Here is a 21,570-nt window from a genome sequence, read left to right as displayed (position 1 = left end):
GGGAGAATACAGATCTGTTCTACAAACCGCTCAAGGGGAAGGGGGGGGGGGAAACAGAACATCTTTCCCTTAAGAGAGGAGTAGTTCTCTAGCTTCCATCATCTAGCGCCAGAGGTCTTTTCCAAGACAGAAGTGCCCCCTACAGGCCTTGGAATATGGAGAGAAGCTAGACTCTACAGCATAAAGTGCCCAGATTTGGGAAAGTGGGTAGTGTCCTACAGCCCGGAGCTTTTTGGAAGATAAATAAAAAAAGAACCTTCGAGGCGCACCCGTTCAGCCAGACTTCGATCCCTCGTGCAAGGGTTTTTCACGCGGCCGCTTTGTAGCACCAAGCCGGGGCCGGAAACTCGAAGCAGGTAAAAGGGGGGGGGGCGCCTGCAGGGTCTGGAACGACAGCTGCCAGGTCTAGGCCTCAAGGCTCCGTTTAAACACGAGGCAAAAACACACAGGCCTTTGCGCTCACGTCACATCTCGTCCGTATGGGTCATGGCCCCCTTTCAACGGGACGCAGCGCGAGCGCAGAATCCCGTGACTGAGTCCTCTTTTGCTATGGCCAGCGTTGCTTTTAACCGGGGCTCGGTCACGGCGCAGGAGGCATTAACCACATTCTCAGAGGCAGCCCTAATTTCACTGTGGGGAACCTCTCTGGGCCAGGTTCCCCTTCTTGTGAACCGTCCGGTCATGCCCGTACGAGAGAAACAGGAAGGGGGCTACAGGACAGAAGCAGAAAGGAGAGGAGATCAACCGCTGCTCCGAACCATGACCCAAGAAAGTAACTATAAACACCAGCGCCCACCAGACGGGACCCTGGGGAAAGGAAGCAAACACCCCATTTCTGCTTCCCCGCTCCAGAAATGTCATCCCAGCAGCACCGGGCTGCAAAACAAGGTCTGAAGCTTCTTTCTTCCCCTTTGGAACAGGAAGCTGGCAAGGCGGACAGTCTAGGACTGTCCGAGCAGCTCGCTGTCTTCTCCGGGAATGGCACCGATCGGAAGTCGAGTTCTGCCCCCTTTTGCTAGCGTGGGACCGGCCATTGTCTGGGGATGGGGCAGGCCACTCCATTCACAGAATAAGCTGCCTTTTCATCCTGCCTGGCCAGCCCGCTCCCTGCTCGCCCCCCACCCTTTCAAGTCAACTTGATTATCTGTAACAGTGTAGAAAGTCCCACCAATGCCCGGCAAAGGGATATGACCTTCCCCCAAGCAAGGGGGTGGCCCACAGTGGCTAGGGCCCCGCTAGAGCACAAGGAAGGTAGAGCCACCATTACGTGGCTGGGTCTCTCCCCCCCCTCCCCCACCTTGGGTAGGACAGGACACCCCAGGGAGTCGCGTGGCTCTACGGCCTGGTGGCGAGAGCCTTCATGATGGAACTTGGGTGGTCTCCCCCCCCAATCTCTTGTCAAACTGGGGTTCACCAGACCCTCAGTACCCAGCCTGCCTAACTGGCAGACGAGGGGAGGGTATCCCGAAGACCTCTGGGACACAGCACGAGTGCAATTCCAATTATTGGTTCTAGACACCGAGGAAATGGCCGGCAACTGCCGGACCCAGGGCCTGGACGGGGGTTTCTAGGTGCCAACCAGCATACGCCTGTCCCTTCCTAGTCAGCATTTTGCAGGCCGGTACGATTGTTCGACGACTTCTGGAGCCTGGAGTCAAATGTTTTTGTGGAGTCCGTTTTTGCCCTGTCGGCTCCCAGGAGCCGATCCTCTCTCCCAGCATCCTCTGCTCCTCGCTCTGGAGCCTCCAGGCTGGGCGCGGATGTTTGTAAGACTGGGCGCCGGAAGCTGTTGCTGGTCGTGTTCTGGGAGACGGTACCCTCCTTCTCTGTCGCCAGACTCGTTCTGGGTTTCTCCGCTTTTGAACCCGGCCGTTCCTTCTTCCCCGCCTGCGTTGTGCCAAAAGGGGCTTCCCCCCAGCCCATGGCCTGGGAGAGTTTGGCAAAGGGGGTCTTCCGCAACATCTCCTGCCGGAAGTTGTGGTTGCTGCCGGTCGGATAGTTCCTCCCGCCCACGTTGGGCAAGGAGCCTTTGTTGGCCCTGGGGTTGGTACCGATGTCAGCTGTGATGTTAGTGTAAAGGGGCAGGAGTTCCTTGGACAGGAGCCTATAGGAGAGGGAATTCATGCCGTCCTGCGTCCAGGCCCGGTACGTCCTGATCAGCAGATCAAACCTGCAAAAGGGGCAGGAAGAAAGGTCATTTATACAATCTGAGAGCAAAAAGCCCTCCATCGATAGGAACGCTCTGAGACCTCATACGTTCGAGGACCAATCATGTGGTACAGAATGAAGCCTCAAGACATGGGCTGTGGCTCAGTGGAAGAGCCTCTGCTTTAAGAACATCAGAAGAGCCCTGCTGGATCAGGATCAACAGTCCATCTAGTCGAGCATCCTGTCTCACGCAGTCGCCAACCTCTGGACAGCCAACAACAGGGCATAGAGGGCGAGGCCTTCCTCTGATGTTGCATCCTGGTTCTAGGATTCAGAGGTTTAGTGCCTTTAAATGTGGAGGTTCCCTTTAGTCATCACGGCTAGCAGCCATCGATAGACTTATCCTCCATGAATCTATCTAATCCCCCTTTAAAAGCAATTTATTCCTGTGGCTATCACTGCGTCCTCTGGCATTTTAATCACTCTGTGTAAAGTGGTATTTCCTTTTGTCTGTCCTGAACCTACTGCCCATCTGCTTCGTTGGATGCCCTCGAGTTCTAGTATTTTGGGAGAGGGAGGGAAATTTTTATAAACCTTCATCACGTTCCCCCCTTAGTCTTCTAAACTGAAAAGTCCCAGCCTCTTCAGCCTTTCCTCACAGGGAAGGTGCTCCAACCCCCCTAACTATCTTGGTCGCACCTCCTCTGTACTTTTTCCAATTCTGCAATGCCCTTTTTGAGATACGGTGACCAGAACGCTACACAGTATTCTAAGTGAGGCCGCACCATAGATCTATACAGGGGCATTACAATATCCGCTGTTTTACTCTCAAACCCTTTCCTAATGACCCCTAACACGGAGTTTGCCCTTTTCACCGCTGCAACACCCTGGGTTGACACTTTCATTGAGCTATCCACTACGACCCCAAGATCTTTTTCCTTTTCAGTCTCAGCAAATTCAGATCCCATTTGCCTATACTCGATGTTGGGATTTTTTCCCCTCCCAACGAGCATCACTTGGAATTCACTGCCACAGGAAGTGGTGGCGGCTACAAGCATGGACGGCTTCAAAAGGGAATTAGACAAGCATATGGAGCAGAGGTCCATCAGTGGCTATTAGCCACAAGGTATAGATAGGGGCTCTGGGGCAAGTGAGGCTCTGTCTTCTTGGTGCTTGGGGGGGGTCAACAGTGGGAGGGCTTCTAATGTCCTGGCCCCACTGGTGGACCTCCTGATGGCACCTGGTATTTCTGGCCACTGTGTGACACAGAGTGTTGGACTGGATGGGCGTTTGGCCTGATCCAACATTGGCGTCTTTTATGTTCTTATGCCACCGGCCAGGGGAGACCTGGCAACCTTGCTGGAGACCAGTTGTAATTCTGGGAGAGAGGAAGAAGAGGAGATTGGATTCATACCCTGCCCTTCTCTCGGAGTCTCAGAGCGGCTTACCGACGCCTTTCCCTTCCCCTCCTCGCAACAGACGCCTTGTGAGGTAGGTGGGCCTGAGAGAGCTCTCTCTCGAGGACTGCTCCTGAGGGAACAGCTCCGAGAGAACTTGTGACTGACCCAAGGTCACACCAGCAGCTGCGTGGGGACGCGTGGGGAATCAAACCCGGTCCTCCCAGATTAGAGCCCGCGCTCCCAACCACTACACCAAACTGGCTCTCCGGCCACCACCTGGAGTCTGGCAACCCTGATTGATGTGAGGTGTTGAGGAAAGCCCAAACTCCAGAGTCGGTTTCCCCGATCCTCCCTGGGCCCAAGGGAGCGGCAGAGCACCTGTGGGGATTCTCCTCGTTCCCCTTGTCGCCTTTATGCTTCACCATCTTGTAGTGGCCGACGGAGACGGGAGGCCGCGCGATCTTCATGCCGGCCAGACGCACCCTGGAGATGCAGAAGGGAAGAAAAGAGGGCCTCAGGATCTCTGGAGGAAGACCACGGGCACCTCCGAAGGTTCCCACCTCAGGCAGCCACCTCCCCCTGGGAGAAGGAAGGCCGCCAAACAGGCCCTTTGGTAAAGTCTCCAACTCGTTGCACATCCAGCCACTCCTGAGCGGGCGACCTCTGGAAAAGCCGCACGGAGCAGCCGTTCCCAGGAGCGCCCACACACGCTTGGAAAGCTAACACACCCCATTCCCCCTCTCTCTTTTGTCTTTGCTGAAGGTTAGAAACTGTGAACTGTTTCCCCCCCTACACACACAGCAGGAGACGAGCAGTCACCATGGCAACCCACACATCGCGCCGGCTTTGCTAAGAGACACAGCCGGGGAGCCCAACTGTTCCCTGGACCTGGCCCAACACCCATTTCCATGTGTTCACCCAACTCTCCTTCCCCCCCTCCCCCTCCATGGTCTCGCTTATGGGCCGTTGGGAAACTCCTGCATTCTTTATGCGTCATTCGAAGAATGGACATACCTCAACTGGCCTGCGTCATAGAGAAGACACCCGCTGCCCAGCATGTGGGGACCAGGCGGAATCTGGGGGCACTGGACTCCTCTCTCACGGCCAGGAAATGAAGCGGCCATCTTATCACCGTCTTTCTGGCCTCATACCGACCAGACAAAGCTGGACACCCTCCCACACACACACCAGAACTCACAATGACTGGATCACAGACCCATTCCAATCGCCTCTGGATAGTTTAGGCCGGAGGTCCCCAACCTTTTTGAGTATGTGGACACCAGGGTTACCACTGGCAGGGGATGGGGGGGGAGACGTACTAGAAGTGGGGGGGGGTAGGTCCAGCTGACACTGCAGAGACTTGTCTACGTCACTTCTGACATGACTCGGAAGTTATATAATCACAGCGATGTCGGGGCAACACTGGTATCTGGGCAAAAACTCTATGGTAAATTTGGCTTTGACCACAGAGTTTTTGCCCAAATACCAGAGCGTCACCCTAGCGTCACCGACATGATGCCATCACTTCCGGGTCACATTGGAAGTGACTCAGACACATAGCTGTAAGGTCAACTGGGCCTTGCTCTTTTTCTTTTTCTTGTTGTGAAGTCACAATGACTTCTGGCGACCCCAAGTGGGGCATGGACGTTTCGGAGAGGTGGCTTGCTATTGCCTGCCTCTGCGTCCTGGTCCTGGTATTCCTTGGAGGCAGAGGTCATTTCGAGGTCAATTCGGGGGAATCGCGGGGGAACACAGTTCCCCCGGGTGAGGTGCGGGGGGCGGGGAACATGACGAAGCCCCGCCCCCCGCTTCCGACCGCCCCGCTTCCAGCCCTCATTCAGCCAGGAGGAGGCAGGAGAAGAGGGAGGGTAAGTTGCTTCCTCCCCGCCTCTCCCCACCCCTGCCTGCCTGGGGCCAGGGAGGGCCTTGGCGGGGCTTCCTCGCACTCCCGCTGGCCTTGCAGGTCCACCGCCGGGCCCCTGATGTCAGGGTGTGTGGCATATGCTAATGAGTTATGCTGAGTTCCCCTAGCTCTTTTTCTACGAAACGACCCCTGCTTGGAGGTCACCCTTTCAAGCACTTGCCAGGGTCGGCCCTCCTTAGCTTCCAAGATCTGATGGGATCTGGCTTGCCTGGGCTATCCAGGTCAGGGCGCTCTTTTTCTGGTAAGTCTCCCCTGCCAGCCAGCTGATTGGCAGCGGGGAGGTGGGGCCTGGTGACGGGGGACCTCCACCAAGGGGTCTAGCAACCTTAGTGGACACATTTGGAATTCGGACACAAGGTGGGTGGCCCCAACCGCAGAATGACTGCCATGGAAGGCAGAGCCAATCACATAATGGCTGCCATGGAAGCCCACGTCCAAGGGGCAAGAGGAGGAATTTAAAAATAAATACACCGTGAAAGAGAGTAAAACCAACACTGTAGGGGTAGCCGCCACCAAAATAACATTAATTTGCAATCTGGTCTCCAATAGCCAATCAGAAGCCCTGCTGGGCAGGAGTCCCACGTGGCCCCGCCCACTTTCCAAAACACTTGGCCGGCAACAGGGAAGATGTCAGTGGATGCCATGGTGCCCATGGGCACCATGTTGGGAACTTCTGGTTTGGGCCCTGAATTCTACCAAGTTCCCTTTCCCTAGGCAGTATTTCTTCTGCTGGCCTACTTCTAATTCCCCTGAATTCTGGCCACACTGCTTGAGAATCAATATGTAGACTTCCAAGTACTGTTCAGACCCCCGGTTAAGAACCTCTTGCCAGGCTCCATCCTCTGTGCCCCCAGCTGTAGAGGGGAGGTGGGTAGAAATAGGGCTTTTTCAGTGGTGGCCCCTTGCCTTTGGAATGCTCTTCCCCCTCAGGGCTAGCCTGGTTCTGAGCTCACCTTCTTTTAGACACCAGCCCAAAACATTCTTTTTAACCAGGCTTTTAACTGAAGAGTTCAGTCTTTTTTTTTCCCCCAGCTGTTTTATCATCTGCTTTTAGCTGTTCTGTGAATATTGTTTTTAGCCTGCTTGTTTTAACGCCCTGGTTTGTTTTCTTTTGTTTCATTTTAGTCGAGAGCTGCTTTGAGCTGGTCTCTGGAGAGGCAGCATCTACGTTTTCTGAATAAATAAGTCTCCAGAGAACAGAACTCATCTTCTCCGCTGCCAAGACCTTCTGTCTTCCCTCGCCACAGGTGTGCCAATCATCACCATCTCACAACGGGCCCTTTCCCCGCCCTCTCCCCAGTTAGAGCGCTTCGGAACATTCTGTGACCGTCGCAGAAGCTCCAGCCAATGGCAAGCCACGTTTCACCTGCATGCTAATAAAGGACCCCTGAGCTGAGCCCTGGTTGGCAGACTGGTGGACCATTTCACCTACCTGGATGCCGCAGCTTACCCGCAACCCTGTGCAGTGGAAATGAGCATGCAAAGGTCCAATAGTGAACGAGGTGGAATGGAGAGAAAAGAAAAGAGATGATGGAGATGAGAAAGCAGGCTTCACCCTAGTCGGAGAGCAGGAAGCGGAGGGTGGAATAAGCGATGCGCCAGAGCTTGCTAAGAGGAAGTCACCGCTCTAAAGACCTCCCACCGTGCTCGTGACAACCCCCACAAAGGTTAACCACCAGCCTTCCGCGTTCTCTTGCCTAATCTTCACTATAAACTGAACGTGTGGAATTGTGACATCCGCACAACGGCTGAAGAAGCCTACCCCGCCCCCCCCTCCCGTGTAATACTCAGTTTCTTGACATGACTTTTCATTTTTAAAAAAGACAAGTTTGTAGTCCTTATGGATGCAGGGATTTGTTTGGAAGTACAGTACATGGGCAATTGATGCCTCGGATTCTGGGCCGCAGAATCCCTGAGTAAAATTCTCAGGGCTTCAGGGCTGGAAACTTAAGAGAAGAGGAAGAGAAGGAGCAGGAAGAGAGGGAAGAGGAGGAGGAGATTGGATTTATACCCCGCCCTTCACTACCTAAAGAAGTCTCAGAGCAGCTTACAATCTCCTTTCCCTTCTCCTCCCTACAACAGACACCCTGTGAGGTAGGTGGGGCTGAGAGAGCTCTCTCGAGGACTGCCCTTGAGAGAACAGCTCTGAGAGAACTTGTGACTGACCCAAAGCCACACCAGCAGCTGCATGTCGAGGAGTGGGGAATCAAACCCCGTTCTCCCAGATTAGAGTCCGCGCTCTTAACCACTACACCAAAAAGCTCTGGATCCCACAGTATCAGATACCAAGAAAATATTTAAAAGACTCTTATTTTTACTTATATCCTGCCTTTCATCCTAATGGAGTCCCCAAAGTCACTTACATCCTTCTTCTCTCCTTTTTATCCTCCCAACAATCCTGTGTGGTAGGTTAGGCTGAGAGCGTGTGAACGGCCCAAGGTAACCCAGCAAGTTTCTAATGGCATGCATGGGGATTCGAACCTGACACTTTACCCACTACACAACGCTGTCTCTCTGAGGTGGAAGAAAGTGGAAGGAACACTCATGATGGAGAAAATGGAGCAGAGAAAGCCAGGAGGGATCGGGGGGGGGGGACGACAGAAAAACAAGAGACCTACCTTGTGGCGATGTCGTCGTCTTCCCCTCCCCAGCCCCAGTACTCGTTGGGGAAGCCATTGATCTTCAGATACTGATCGGGGGTGAGTGCTGACACTCCGCCAAAATACTGCGAGTATGGGAGGCTGGAGAGAAGAGGGGAGGGAGAGAGGAGGACAAGGTTACTGCCTGTTTCAGGCAGGCCAGGCACCCAAGAGGAGGAGTCCAAAGTCCACTTTTTATGGTCGAAATGGACAAAATTACAAGGAAACTTAAAAATCTGGAAGCAGAAGAATTTTCCAAAGATCGGAAAGATTTGAGAGACTATCGAGAAAAGTACTGGGATGTAAAGGACAATCTACTTTGCTTTGAAAATTATTGGAATATAAAGAATAATAGAACTGGATAAGTGTATAAGAATAACAATTGAAAAATGTGTTACCTGTAGAATTTGAATATTTACCAAAGGGAAGATATGTGAAAGATCTAAGAGATGGGCAGGAGGTTGGAGCACTGTGGGAAGCCATGAAAGGGTGGGGGTAAGAGGGAAAAGGATATATAACATAAACGTTGTTGTATGTTTGAATGTTTATTATATCCTAATAAATTGTTTTTGGGGGAAAAGAAAGGGGAAAAAAGGAGGAGTCCAAAGTCCAACAGCAGAACCCTTGCTGTGCATATAGAAGGCTCTGAGTTCGATACTAGATATCTCCTGTCCAAAGATCTCGGATAACAGGGGAAAGGTTTCTGTGCCAGAGCACCATGGACAGTCAGAATACATCATCCAGAGCTGTTACCGTCAGACTCTATACAAGGAAGAGGGAGACAAAGAGTTGGATTTATACCCTGCCCTTCACTCGGAGTCTCAGAGTGGCTTACAATCTCCTTTCCCTTCCTCTCCCCACAACAGACACCCTGTGAGGTAGGTGGGGCTGAGAGGGCTCTCTCGAGGACTGCTCCTGAGAGAACAGCTCTGAGAGAACTGTGGCTGACCCAAGGTCACCCAGCTGGCTTCATGTGAAGGAGCAGGGAATCAAACCTGGTTCTCCAGATTAGAGTCCGCCGCTCTTAACCACGACACCACACTGGCTCATGCAGAAGACCCCAAGTTTAAACTTGACCATATCCATAGAAAGGGATCTCAAATTAAAAAAGGCGTTATGAAGGACCTTCCTCTACTCAAGATTCTCGACAATACAAATTTTGCAGTTCCAGAATGCCCCCTTCTATTTATCTTTCTCTGTCCTCAAACATCATTCAATAAACCATGGAAGATGGAGCACTCTCTGTGTCAAGGTGAGAAGAAAAATGGTAGGCACAGTTCTCACCTTGACACAGAGAGAGTACTCCATCTTTCTGTGTTATACCTCTGAGGATGCCAGTCACAGCTGCTGGCGAAACGTCAGGTCCTACAACGCCAAGACCGTGGCTATACAGCCCGGAAAATCTACGACGACGAATGAACTCCAGCCGTGAAAGCCTTCGACAACATATTTTAAATTCACTTGTACGCTGCTTTGGGAGCGCATGCTGAAAAGTGGTATACAGATTTTGCAAACTAAATAAGAACATAAGAACATAAGAGATGCCAATGTTGGATCAGGCCAAAGGCCCATCCAGTCCAACACTCTGTATCACACAGTGGCCAGAAATACCAGGTGCCATCAGGAGGTCCACCAGTGGGGCCAGGACATTAGAAGCCCTCCCACTGTTGACCCCCCCAGGCACCAAGAAGACAGAGCATCACTTGCCCCAGAGCCCCTATCTATACCTTGTGGCTAATAGCCACTGATGGACCTCTGCTCCAATGCTTATCTAATTCCCTCTTGAAACCGTCCATGCTTGTAGCCGCCACCACTACTTCCTGTGGCAGTGAATTCCAAGTGTTGATCACTCTTTGGGTGATTTCTCCAGGAGCAACATCTTAAAGGGCCGTCTCTCTCAGTACAATCCCGTGCACCAACTTAAATCCTTGCCGCATCTTCTCCAGGCTGCTCCCTGCCCCCCCCCTTCCACAAGACCACGAGTTCAGGAGTAGCTCAGTGACGAGCATTTCTGGCAGTGGTGCAGTCCCAGGGGAACAGCTGCCCGGAGAACAGTGCTCACCTTTGCAAGTTTCCGGATGCACTACAAAGCAACTATGGCTTAAAAATGCTTTTTGAAGGAGGCTGAAATGATTACCCAAAGGTCTTCTTGGAGGGTTTGAAGAGGGGGCTAAAAACTATTTGGGCTGTTTGGTCACGATTCTTAATTGGTCTTGTGCTCTGCCTGCTGTCGTACATGCAGCCCCCATGCCCTGCTTGAGTTGAGGGAGAAGAGAGACACGGGCTATGAAAATTTTAGCCAATTAATAAATAGAAGTAAGTGATGTTAGGGGCTGCTGTGGGGACTAAGCCACTGCCTTCTCCTACTCTTTGGGAGTGCAAGGTGAAGTAAGCCTCACCTGTCCAGCTGCTTGTAGTGGCTGCTTGTAGGAAGACATCTCTTTAATTCTCCTAGACAGAAACGTTCATTTCATGTTTCCCCCCTCATTTATTTGCTATATTTTTACCCTTGGTCTTGTGCTCTGCCTGTTGGGTCTTGTGCTCTGCCTGTTGTCATACATGCAGCCCCCATTGCCCTGCTTGAGCTGAGGGAGAAGAGAGACACGGGCTATGAACATTTTAGCCAATTAATAAATAGAAGTAAGTGATGTTAGGGGCTGCTGTGAAGAATAAGCCACCGCCTTCTAGTCTTTGGGAGTATGAGGTGAAGTAAGCCTCACCTGTCCAGCTGCTTGTAGTGGCTGCTTGTAGGAAGGCATCTCTTTAATTCTCCTAGACAGAAATGTTCATTTCATGTTTCCCCCCTCATTTATTTGATATATTTTTACCCAGGTCGTCTTCCACGGAGTTCATTGATGGTGTGTATAGTGCTCCCTTCCTCAGTTCTTTCTCGTCACAACAACCCAGTAAGGTACGTTAGGCTGAGAGCAGCATGTCCAACATCACCCAGGGAGATTCATGTGGGGATTTGAACTTGGGGTTTCCCTGGTCCTAGGACCTGTATGTGCGTGATGTGCTGTCAAGTCTCTTCTGACTCCCAGCAAAAGCCTATGAATTAAAGACCTCCAAAATGTCCTAACATTGACTGTGCTAGAACCATAGAATCATAGAGTTCAAAGGGACCTCCAGGGTCATCTAGTCCAACCCCCAGCTCAGTGCAGGAAATTCACAAATACCTCCCCCCCCACACACACACACACACCGCCAGTGACCCCTGTTCCACGCCCAGAAGATGGCAAAAACCCTCCAGGATCTCCAGCCAAACTGGCCTGGAGGAAAATGGCTTCCTGACCCCAAAGTGGCCATCGGCATTTCCCTGGGCGTGTAAGGAAGGGCCACGAGAACTAAGCACTGAGGCAACCCTTCCTGCCCTCCCTTCCTGCGATCTGCCCAAGGTCACAGAATCAGCATGGCTGTCAGGTGGCCATCTAGCCATGGATCAAGTCCTGAAAACGGAGGGTTCCCTGACTGAGTCCATCCATCTCCTGTTTGGGTCTTCCTCTTTTCCTTCTGCCTTCAACTTTTCTCAGCATTACTATCTTTTCCAGTGAGTCTTAGTCTTCTCATGTGTCTGACACTCTAACTCCCCAACGTGGTGCCCATAGCAGCCATGGCACCCGCCAACACCTTCTCTGGCTGCCGCCAAGTGTTTTGATTGGCTGTGGCGGTGCAGCTGTCTAAAAAGTTGCATCAGCAACCGCTGCCACTACAGCACGAGGATCTTCACTGTGTTACTGTGTGCGTTCGTTTTAAAAGACACCCTGTAAGGAGGAGAAGAGACTGGATTTATACGGTGCCCTAAACTTGAAGTCTCAGAGCGACTTACCATCTCCTTTCCCTTCCCCTCAACAGACACCCTGTGAGGAAGGTGGGGCTGAGAGAGTTCTGACTGAGAGCTGCTCTTGAGACAACAGCTCTGAGAGAGCCTGTGACTGACCCAAGGTCACACCAGCAGCTGCGTGAGGAGGCGTGGGGAATCAAACCTGGTTCTCCCAGGTTAGAGTCCCCGCTCCTAACCACTACACCAAACTGGCTTCTGCCTGAAGTGTTGAAGAGTTACTATTTGAGTTATGCACAACATGCGCCCCCTCGCCCAGATTGCCCGGAGGTATGGGCTAGGGTGTCACCAATATGCAGATGACACCCAGCTCTATTTGATGTTGGGCAGCCAGTCGGACACCAACCCAGAAGATCTGCACCAGGCTTTACAAGCCGTGGCTGGGTGGCTCAGGCGGAGCAGGCTGAAATTAAACCCGGCGAAGATGGAGGTCTTGTGCTTGAGTCGGACTGGACTGGGGTTGGGGCTCCCGCTTCCGACCTTCGATGGGGCACCTCTAGTGCCAGCTTCGGAGGTTAGGAGTTTGGGAGTGCTCCTGGACCCCTCCTTAACAATGGAGGCCCAGGTGGCAGCCACTGCCAGATCGAACTTTTATCATCTTCGGTTGGTACGGCAGTTGGTTCCTTTCCTCGACCGTACCGACTTAGCCACAGTGAATCCAAGCGACGGTCACCTCGAGGCTAGACTACTGTAACGCTCTCTACATGGGGCTGCCTCTGTCGGAAATCCGGAATCTACAGCTGGTGCAGAATGCTGCGGCCAGGCTGCTGGTGGGCGCCCCTAGGTGGGAGCACACCTGACCTGTACTGAAAGCGCTGCACTGAAGAAGAAGAAGAAGAGATTGGATTTATACCCCGCCCTTCACTTGGAGTCTCAGAGCGGCTTACAAACTCCTTTCCCTTCCCCTCCCCACAACAGACACCCTGTGAGGTGGGTGGGGCTGAGAGAACTCTGACACAAACTGCTCTTTTTCAAGGATAGCTGTGCCAGAGCTTGTGACTGACCCAAGGTCACATCAGCAGGTGCAAGTGGAGGAGTGGGGAATCAAACCCGGTTCTCCCAGATTAGAGTCCGCACACTTAACCACTACACCAAACTGGCTGCCTATAGCATACCGGATTCGCTTCAAAGTGCTGGTGCTTACCTTTAAAGCCCTACATGGCCAGGGTCCGACATACCTGAGAGACCGCCTTTCCCCATATATTCCCCAAAGAGCACTTTGGTCGGGGTCACAACACTGGCTGGTGACCCCAGGCCCTAAGGAGGCCAAGCTTGCGGCAACGAGGGCCAGGTCCTTTTCAGTGGCGGCTCCTACCTGGTGGAATGAGCTCCCGGAGGAGATCAGGGCCCTGCGGGACCTTGTGCAGTTCTGCAGGGCCTGTAAGACGGAGCTCTTCCGCCCGGCTTTTGAGTAGGAGCCGCCACGGCCACTACCACCACTGCTCCAGTACAGAGCGATACCGCCGGAGGGCCAGGTAACATCCATTTACGGCCCTAGTCCTCCCCTTCTGCTTGTAAGAGGTAGGGGAGTTTTATCTTTGTATATGATGTTATTGACTTTTATCTGTTTTATCTATTTTGTATATTATATGCACTCAGGGCCGTCTGTAAGCCGCCCTGAGCCCGTTCGCGGGGAGGGCGGGGTATAAATACAAATAAATAAATAAATAAATAATAAACCCCTCCCCCTGACATTTTGAGGCTAGCTCCGCCTCCTGCAGCAGCCATTTTGTAGGGTCTCCCACCACCCTGCGTCATAATTCCAAAGGTGCCCACAAGCTTGAAAAGGTTGGCAGCCCAAGCTCTTAACTATTACACCACAATGGCTCAAAATCCAGTGTGTTGCACTAGGAATGGGGAGACCCGGGTTCAGTGCAGCCATAAAAGCTCACCGGGCGACTTTGGGCCTACCACTCACTTGACGCAACCTACCTCGCAGAGCTGTTGTGAGGACAAAATGGGGGGGGAAAGGAGAACTCTGTGTGCATCAACCTGAGCTCCTTGAAAGAACCGTGGGATACAAACGTGGCTGAGGTGGTACTGAACCAGTCAGGCCGCCCCGGAAGTTCTCCGCCGCCCTCCCTCACCTGTAGCCAAACTTGTTCATAGCGACAGAGACGTGCTTGGGACTCCAGGGGTCACAGGTGTAAAGGTTGTGGTCATTCTCGGGGATGAGATCCACGTCGTGGAGGAAGAGACAGTCCCATTCCTCATCCTTCAGGGCTTCCTTCACGCCCACGTTCAGCAGCTTCGCGCGGTTGAAAGTGGTGTTCCCAGCCTGCGGAAGAGCAGCGTTGAATTGAGATGATGCGGGGATGTGGGGGGGGGGGTTCAGAAGGAGAAAAGTGTGACCCTTCAAACGGGGTTCACAAGGAGGCAGGACCAGCAGCACCCCCTGGCAACCACCTCAGGTGTCCTTAAAAAGTATAGAATCGTAAGAGTTGGAAGGGGCCATAGAGGCCATCTAGTCCAACCCCCTGCCTAATGCAGGATCAGCCTAGAGCACCCCTGACAAGTGTTTCTCCGGCCACTGCTTGAAGACTGCCAGTACTGAGGGGGAGCTCACCACCTCCCTGGGCAGCCCGTTCCACTATTCCACAACTCTTACTGTGAAAACGTTTTCCCTCAGATCTAGCCGGTACCTTCCCGCCCTTAATTTAAACCCATTATTGCGAGTCCTCTCCTCTGCTGCCTACAGGAACAGCTCCCTGCCCTCCTCTAAGTGTCCCCCCCAAACCTCCTCTTCTCCAAATTAAACATTCCCAAGTCCCTCAGCCTTTCCTCAGAGGACTTGGTAATTTTATCTCTCTAACTCACTCACTTCGTTTATATGCTGCTGTTCTCCTCACTAGGGACGCGCAGAGGAGCTTACGTCAATCTCTTCCCCTCACAATCACCTCATGAGGGATATTAAGCTAACAGTGTGCGACTGACCCAAGGTCACAAAGCAAACTTCCACGGCGGAGTGGGCATTCGAACCTGGGTCCCCCAGTTCCTAGTCTGACACTCCTAACCACTACACCATACTACCTATCCATTAAGTATTAAAACTGTAATTTTATTAATTAATATAAATATTAAGAACACTAGGAGCAAAGTCCATTGTAGGGACAATACAATGAGTGCTAGAAAGACAGGAGACTCCCCCCCCCCGTCCCACGCTTTCTCCCCCCTCCCCAGACCCTGAGGTCGAGGGAACGCCCTGCCACTGGCTCCCTGCCCAGGCGGGTCCGGTCGCAGGGCGGGTGGCTACCTGCAGTCAGCCAGGGCCGACAACAACCTCCATGGCGGTGGCAGGAATGGCCTCGGCCTCCTAAGCCTTCAGCTGCCAAAGCGTCCATCCCGTCCAGCGGCTCCCTGTATACTGAGGGTGAGAGGCTGGCCGCTGACTCTGTGGGCGGGACTGAGCCAACACAGCAAGGCAACTCAGCCAGTGGGCCAGGGACCCGTTTCTGAGTGGCAGTTCAGGCGGCCAACTGATTTTGGCGCGCATCGAATCTTGCCACCCCAAAACAGGATTATAATATAGGACAGATAAGAGCCCTGATGGATCAGACCGATAGTCCACCTAGTCCAGCATCCTGTCTCAAACAGTGGCTTCAAACAGTTCCTCTGGAAGGCCAACAGCAGGGCATAGAGGCCAAGGCCTTCCCCTGATGTCGCCTCCTGGCTCTGGGATTCAGAGGTTTAGTCCCTCTGAATAGGGTTGCCATCCCCCCCAATAGGGGCGGGTTCCCCCCGATTTCAGCCCCCCCGATCTACCTGCCAGCCAGCAGGAAGAGCCCCGCCCCCAAAGAGCTCCACAGCTTCAACGTGCCCAGCGTAATGACGTCACCCAGAAGTGACGTCATAGTGGTGGGGACATTCCAGTGTTCAACCAAATACTCTATGGTGACCATAGAGTTTTTGCCTGAACGCTAGAGTGCCCCCGTCTCTACAAGCCTTGTTCCTATTAGTTTATTCATGGAATATCCCCTGCCCCTCTGCATGTGTTGACTTTGACTACTTTATCAGCACGCAAAAATGGCAGGGGGGGGGGGAAGAACCACCCTCCCAGTCATTTCCCAGGCTCCCACGACTGGTACCGCAGCACTTACTGCTCCCCGCCAACAAATGACGCACCTGATGCACGACGTAGATGCCATACTGCAGCTGCTGGCGCTGGAGGAAAGGATGGAGATAGTACAGCAGGTGACGGAGGTGCATCTCCCGGTTGCGGTGCGGGATGACGACAGCGGTGCGGGAGCGCGGCTCACAGGCGGAAGGGCGGTACCGGCCCCCGTTGCTCACGGCCGGGTTCTTCTGCTGGATCTGCTCCAGGGTCGGCATGTGGCTAAAGCTCACCGTCAAGGGGCCAACTGAGAAAGGGAGGTCCAATGAGGGTGGAGGCGGGAAAGATCCGGAAGACGGACATCACTACAGGCCCTGCACATCCCGACTCAAAGATAATGGACAATCTATCATGTTTCATGCATTCTGCATCCCTCCAATGAGATCAGCTCGCCTGGGGGAAACGGCTGCTTTGGAAGGTGGACCCTTCAGGGTCCACGCGCAAATACTCCAGGTATGTCCCAACCAGTGTTCCCTCTAAGCTGAGTTAGCGTGAGCTAGCTCACAGTTTTTAAGCCTCTGGCTCACACATTTTTGTCTTAGCTCAGGAAGGATGGCTCCAGAGCAACTAATCTATGCAGCAGTCAAATCGCTCGCTCACAACTTTAATGCCAGTAGCTCACAAAGTAGAATTTTTGCTCAGAAGAATCCACAGCTTAGAGGGAGCATTGATCCCAACCCAGAGCTGGCAACCCTATCAAAGAGCTCACTGTAGGACTCAAGGTTACCTTCTCCCCCTCACAACAACCCTGTGAGGTAGGTTAGGCTGGGAGAGAAGAACTGGCCCACAGATCCAATAAGCTTTGTGAATTCAAGACAGGTTTTGCAGGTTTTAGTCCAACATTTAGCCACTGTCCTGGGTGTCCTCAACCTTTTTTGAGCCTACGAGCACTGTGGCAGAACAGTCCTGCTTTGGCCTGCAGGCCCTGTTCCTTCCTGCCTTCCAAAGTTTTCCCAACACCTGGAGAGGCTTTTCTTTCCCTCCAGTAACCCACCGCCACCACCTGACCTTTGTAAGGAATTGTCCACTGGGAGGGTCGGGACTTCTGAGGAAGAGCAGCGTTGTGAAGAAAACACTTGTGAAGAAAAAGCACAAGTACACTGCTTACTGTCTTGTGTGCCCCTAGAGGAATAGCCACTTGCCCACTGACTGCCATCCCCCTGACATGTCTTTTAAAACAGGACGCTTAAGATAGTGGAAGTCTATGTGGTACGCAGAACCGCAAGTAGGATCAAAAGTTATAAAGTATTTATTAAAAAGTGTTTACAAGCAGGGGTCTTTTGGGGCCGGAGCATGCTGGAGCGCCGCTCCGGGAGCCCAGGAGCTGGCAAAATGGTGGTGGCAGCAAGCCCCGCCCCAGCTCCCCGCGCTACGGCCTGTCACTGGCCTCCTGGGGTGAAGCTGGAAAGCTCATGAACTGACTTCCCCCCTCCCTGCCTGTTCTCTGCTCAGAGACAAAAGCTTTTAAAACCTCCTGGTAAAGGTTTTACTCAGGTCAGACCTCTAGCCCAAAAATGCACTTCTTCACAAGCACCACTGTAATTCTGACACAGGTGACAGGCACACCCATAAAATGGCTGCCGCAGCTTACCCTCAGTCACACAGTGAAGATCCTTGTGATGTGGTGGCAGCTGCTACCAAAGCAGCTTTTTTCCAAAATTTGCACAGCCAACCAGAAACCTGCTGAGTAAAAAGCCACAATTGGCCCCGCCCACTTCCCAAAAACACTTGGTGGGCACCATCCTGCCCACAGAAACCACATTGGGGGGGCCCTGCACTACACCATACCAGCAGATCACTGGACTAACGGTAAGCAGTTAGCAAAATCCAAAACCTCTAAGCTTCCAGTCCTCATGGGTCCAACGCAAGAAAACCAGAAACACAAGCAAACGTCCTTAGCTCAAAGCTTATAAACCACAGGACAGGCCTGTCCTTCCAGAGGGACTTTGGAGGAAGTCTGAATACACTCAGATCTTTCAAGCAGGATTTCCAGGAAATGAGAAAACAATGCCCAGAGGTTGCCTTGGGACAGGGAAAAGGCCATTCAGAACTGGCATAATTTCACAAGCACTGAGAAAAGACTCTTGCTAGTACTACATCTAAGACCAAACTAGAGTAACCAGGAGGAGGGGGGCTGAAACTTCTGCTTTGATGTTTTCAGGTGCCGCAGACCTTTTTTTTTTTTTTAAGCCCCCGGAGGGGATTTTTTTATTTTTTTTATATCACTACAAAAACTACAACAGAAAAGGGGGAGGGAAAACTACATTTACGGGATAAAGCAAAGAACCCACTACTAACTAAAATCCCAAGAGGGGAGATCCTCCAACTAGCTTAGTTACATTCAATCTTCCATCATTTATAACATTATAAACTGAGTCAAGCATTTAAAGTTAATACTTTTCTTTTAAGCTTAAATTTAAACTGTCTACAAACAGTACCCCCGATCATCCCGTTTCAAAGTTCACAAAGGCACAATTCAGAGTCCTTCAGCCTTTACTTCTCCTTTCCCCGTCTCTTCCGCAACTTATAAGGACTTTTGGGGGCTGCTGCCCCTTGTTCTGACAGAGAGTCCTCTCCAGAAGAACCTGAGTCTAGCTCGCCACTAGACTTGCTGTCCTCTTCTTTTTTCCCGTCCTCTGGTCTTCCCAACTGAGCCCTTAGGAATTCTTGAGCTTTCGAAACAGAGTCTATCTTTTCTTTTTTGTCCTTAATCTTGAAAGTGACGCCTTCTGGAAATAGCCATTTATATCCAATCTCCCCCACTTTCAGGGGTACTTCAGAGACCGCTTTCAGGATTGCGTCCCTCACATGCCTCTTCAAGAATCTTACGACGATTTCCCCAGGCAGATTATTTTTCTTTATATAACCTGAATATGATCTATAGACCACATCCATGTCATTCAGTAATGCATCCGCCTTCATTTCTGTCACTGGGGTTGAAACTTCTGCTTTGATGTTTTCAGGTGCCGCAGACCTTGAACCGGTTCACTGTTCCTGGCACTAGCAGGGTTGCTAGAGGAAAGGTGGTTTAAGCCCAAATGCGGCAAGGTGAACCTCCCAGCCCACGAAGCTGCCTCATACAGACTCATCCAGCTCAGTATTGCTGGCTCTGATTGGCAGCCGCTCTCTTCAGGGATGCCAGCAACGGTCTGGGTGGGACCTTCTGCATGTCAAGCAGATGCTCTACTACTGAGATGCAGCCCCTCCCCATACACAGCATGCCTTACGTTATACAAGACAGGAGCCCCAGACACAAAATGCCAGGAAAAACAAGGGCTCTGATCTGACTACTATACCATGGGATATACAATCTATGACCAGGTTGTGAGAAATGAACCACTCTTCCGGCCTCATTCACCATACTAATTTATTTAGTTTTTATTTAACACCGGAGTGAGCTCCCGTCTCTAGTTCCAGCTCCTGCCAACCTAGCAGTTCAAAAGCAAGAAATTATTGCAAGTAGATAAATAGGTACCGCTTCGGTGGGAAGGTAACAGCGTTCCGTGCGCCTTGGTGTTTAGTCATGCCGGCCACATGACCACGGAAACATCTTCGGACAGCGCTGGCTCTTCGGCTTTGAATGGAGATGAGCACCGCAACCCTAGAGTCGGACTCGACTGGCTTTCGAGCAAGGGAACCTTTACCTTTAAGCCACCTTTCCCCCTTGTGGAACCCAAGGCAGCTTCCAGTATAAACAAAACATCATAAAAAACACAATAAAAACAGCAAGTATAAAACCTATACAAGTCACAGAAACTCCAATTAGGACGGCCAATAATAAAAGCTACACAGATTCAAAATGCAGTCTTAAATAAAACTGTCTCCCGCTGCCTCCTTAAGATCGACTATGAGGGGGCCGGGCGTACCTTCCTTGTAACTGAGGGGCTGCCACTGAAAAGGCCCCCTCTTGTGTACCCAACAAATGGGCGTATTTAATTGGTGGGACAGGCAGGAGGGCCTCTCCCAGTGATCTTGACTCACAGGCAGGAAAGTTTGGGAGAAGACAGCCCTTCAGATACACCGATCCCAAGCCAAATAGGGTGTTAAACAACCAAACCAACACCTTGAAACAAGATGGTGTGTTCCTGGTTGACTCCCACGTGCGTCATAGGTGGGGTTAATCTCCAGGTGAGAGAGATCAATTCCCCTGGATAAAATGGACACCCTGGAAGGTGGACTCTATGGGCATTATACCCCGCTGAGGAGACTGTAAGCCCCTCTGAGACTCCTTCTGGTAGTGAAGGGGTATAAGCCCAATCTCTTCTCTTCTTATTTTGCAATCCACTCTTATTCGCTGTTGGCTGTGCGCTGTATACTGTTCTTATTGCACTGTTTCAATGGTGCGATTCACCTTGAATCTCAGGTGAGAACGGCAGACCATAAATGACGCAAAGAAGTAAATATTAGCTCATCGAGTTAAGCTATATAGTACCAACAGCACTTCAGCAGGGTGCCACCGTGCACATGATTAACTGTGGACAAAACTACTCATGTTTAAAGAGCAAACAGATAGTTGAAGATGCGTTGTTAAGTCCAAGAGTGTACACAGGAATTATCATCGGATGCCGCAGATGGCCCTCCATAGAAACCTTTACGCTACACATTTGAGTGAACTGCTACACTCGAGTCCATTATAAACTTCTTAGAATCAAAGCCCCCTTCATCAGATACAAGCAGGAATGGAGATCCCCTGAGCACTTATATCTCATTCAGAAGGTGTGGGGGGCGGAATATAAGGGCTCAGATCTCCATTCCCACTTGTATCTGACAAAGGGAACTTTACCACTTTGGTGTAGTGGTTAGGAGCACGGACTCTAATCTGGGAGAAAGAGGTTTGATTCCCCAGTTCTCCACATGCAGCTGCTAGAGTGACCATGGGTCAGTCACAAGCTATTTCAGAGCTGTTCTCTCAAGGGCAGTTTCTGTCAGAGCTCTCTCAGCCCCACCTACCTCACAGGGTGTCTGTTGTGGGGAGGGGAAGGGAAAGGAGTTTGTAAGCCGCTCTGAGACTCCTTCGGGTAGTGAAGGGCGGGGTACAGATTCAATCTCCTCCTCCTCCTCCTCTCTCAAAAGCTTATACCCTGAAAAACCTGTTGGTCTCTTATGTGCTTCTGGATTCAAATCTACCTATTCTACTACCGACCAACATGGCTACCCTCTGAAACAAAATTTCTGAGTGAATGCACCCTGGATTTAAAAAGCATTTCAATCAGGCCAAAAAGAGAAAATGTTTCATAGCTGCATTTCTGTGTTCCCCAAAATGTTGTTTTGTTCACTAAAGAAAATGGGAAGTAATTAAAAAAAAACACACAGGAAAAAAGTTCCACATCTCTGCCCCATTACTCCCATCTCTAGAGCCACAAAGAGTGTCGATATCACAGCAGAGTCATTACAGAGGATCCTCTTGGTAACTTGAGCACTGACAGCACTTTTAGTACAGAACAAGTTTTGGTAATTATCATGTTTTCGAGGGGCTGTGGTGTAGTGGTTAAGTGCGTGGACTCTAATCT

At 51.5% G+C, this 21,570-nt stretch overlaps 1 protein-coding gene across 1 annotated transcript in view; it reads right to left on the bottom strand.

Moving 5' to 3' along the window:
• B4GALT3 (UDP-Gal:betaGlcNAc beta 1,4- galactosyltransferase, polypeptide 3) overlaps nt 1–21,570 on the bottom strand; it is a 34,543-nt gene continuing 12,973 nt past the window's right edge. The window contains exons 3-7 of the mRNA XM_015424742.1: nt 16,072–16,307; nt 14,037–14,227; nt 8,091–8,213; nt 3,927–4,031; nt 1–2,170 (exon numbers count right to left, since the gene is read on the bottom strand). Coding sequence (XP_015280228.1) covers nt 1,600–2,170; nt 3,927–4,031; nt 8,091–8,213; nt 14,037–14,227; nt 16,072–16,307 — 1,226 coding nt within the window. The 3' untranslated portion in view covers nt 1–1,599. The remainder of the gene's footprint in view (nt 2,171–3,926; nt 4,032–8,090; nt 8,214–14,036; nt 14,228–16,071; nt 16,308–21,570) is intronic.

The sequence above is a fragment of the Gekko japonicus genome, unplaced genomic scaffold (genome assembly GCF_001447785.1).
Source record: "Gekko japonicus isolate JY-2015 unplaced genomic scaffold, Gekko_japonicus_V1.1 scaffold755, whole genome shotgun sequence".
NCBI lineage: Eukaryota > Metazoa > Chordata > Lepidosauria > Squamata > Gekkonidae > Gekko > Gekko japonicus.
Note: the sequence above shows the minus strand (reverse complement) of the source record. Positions and strands in the feature narration are given on the sequence as shown.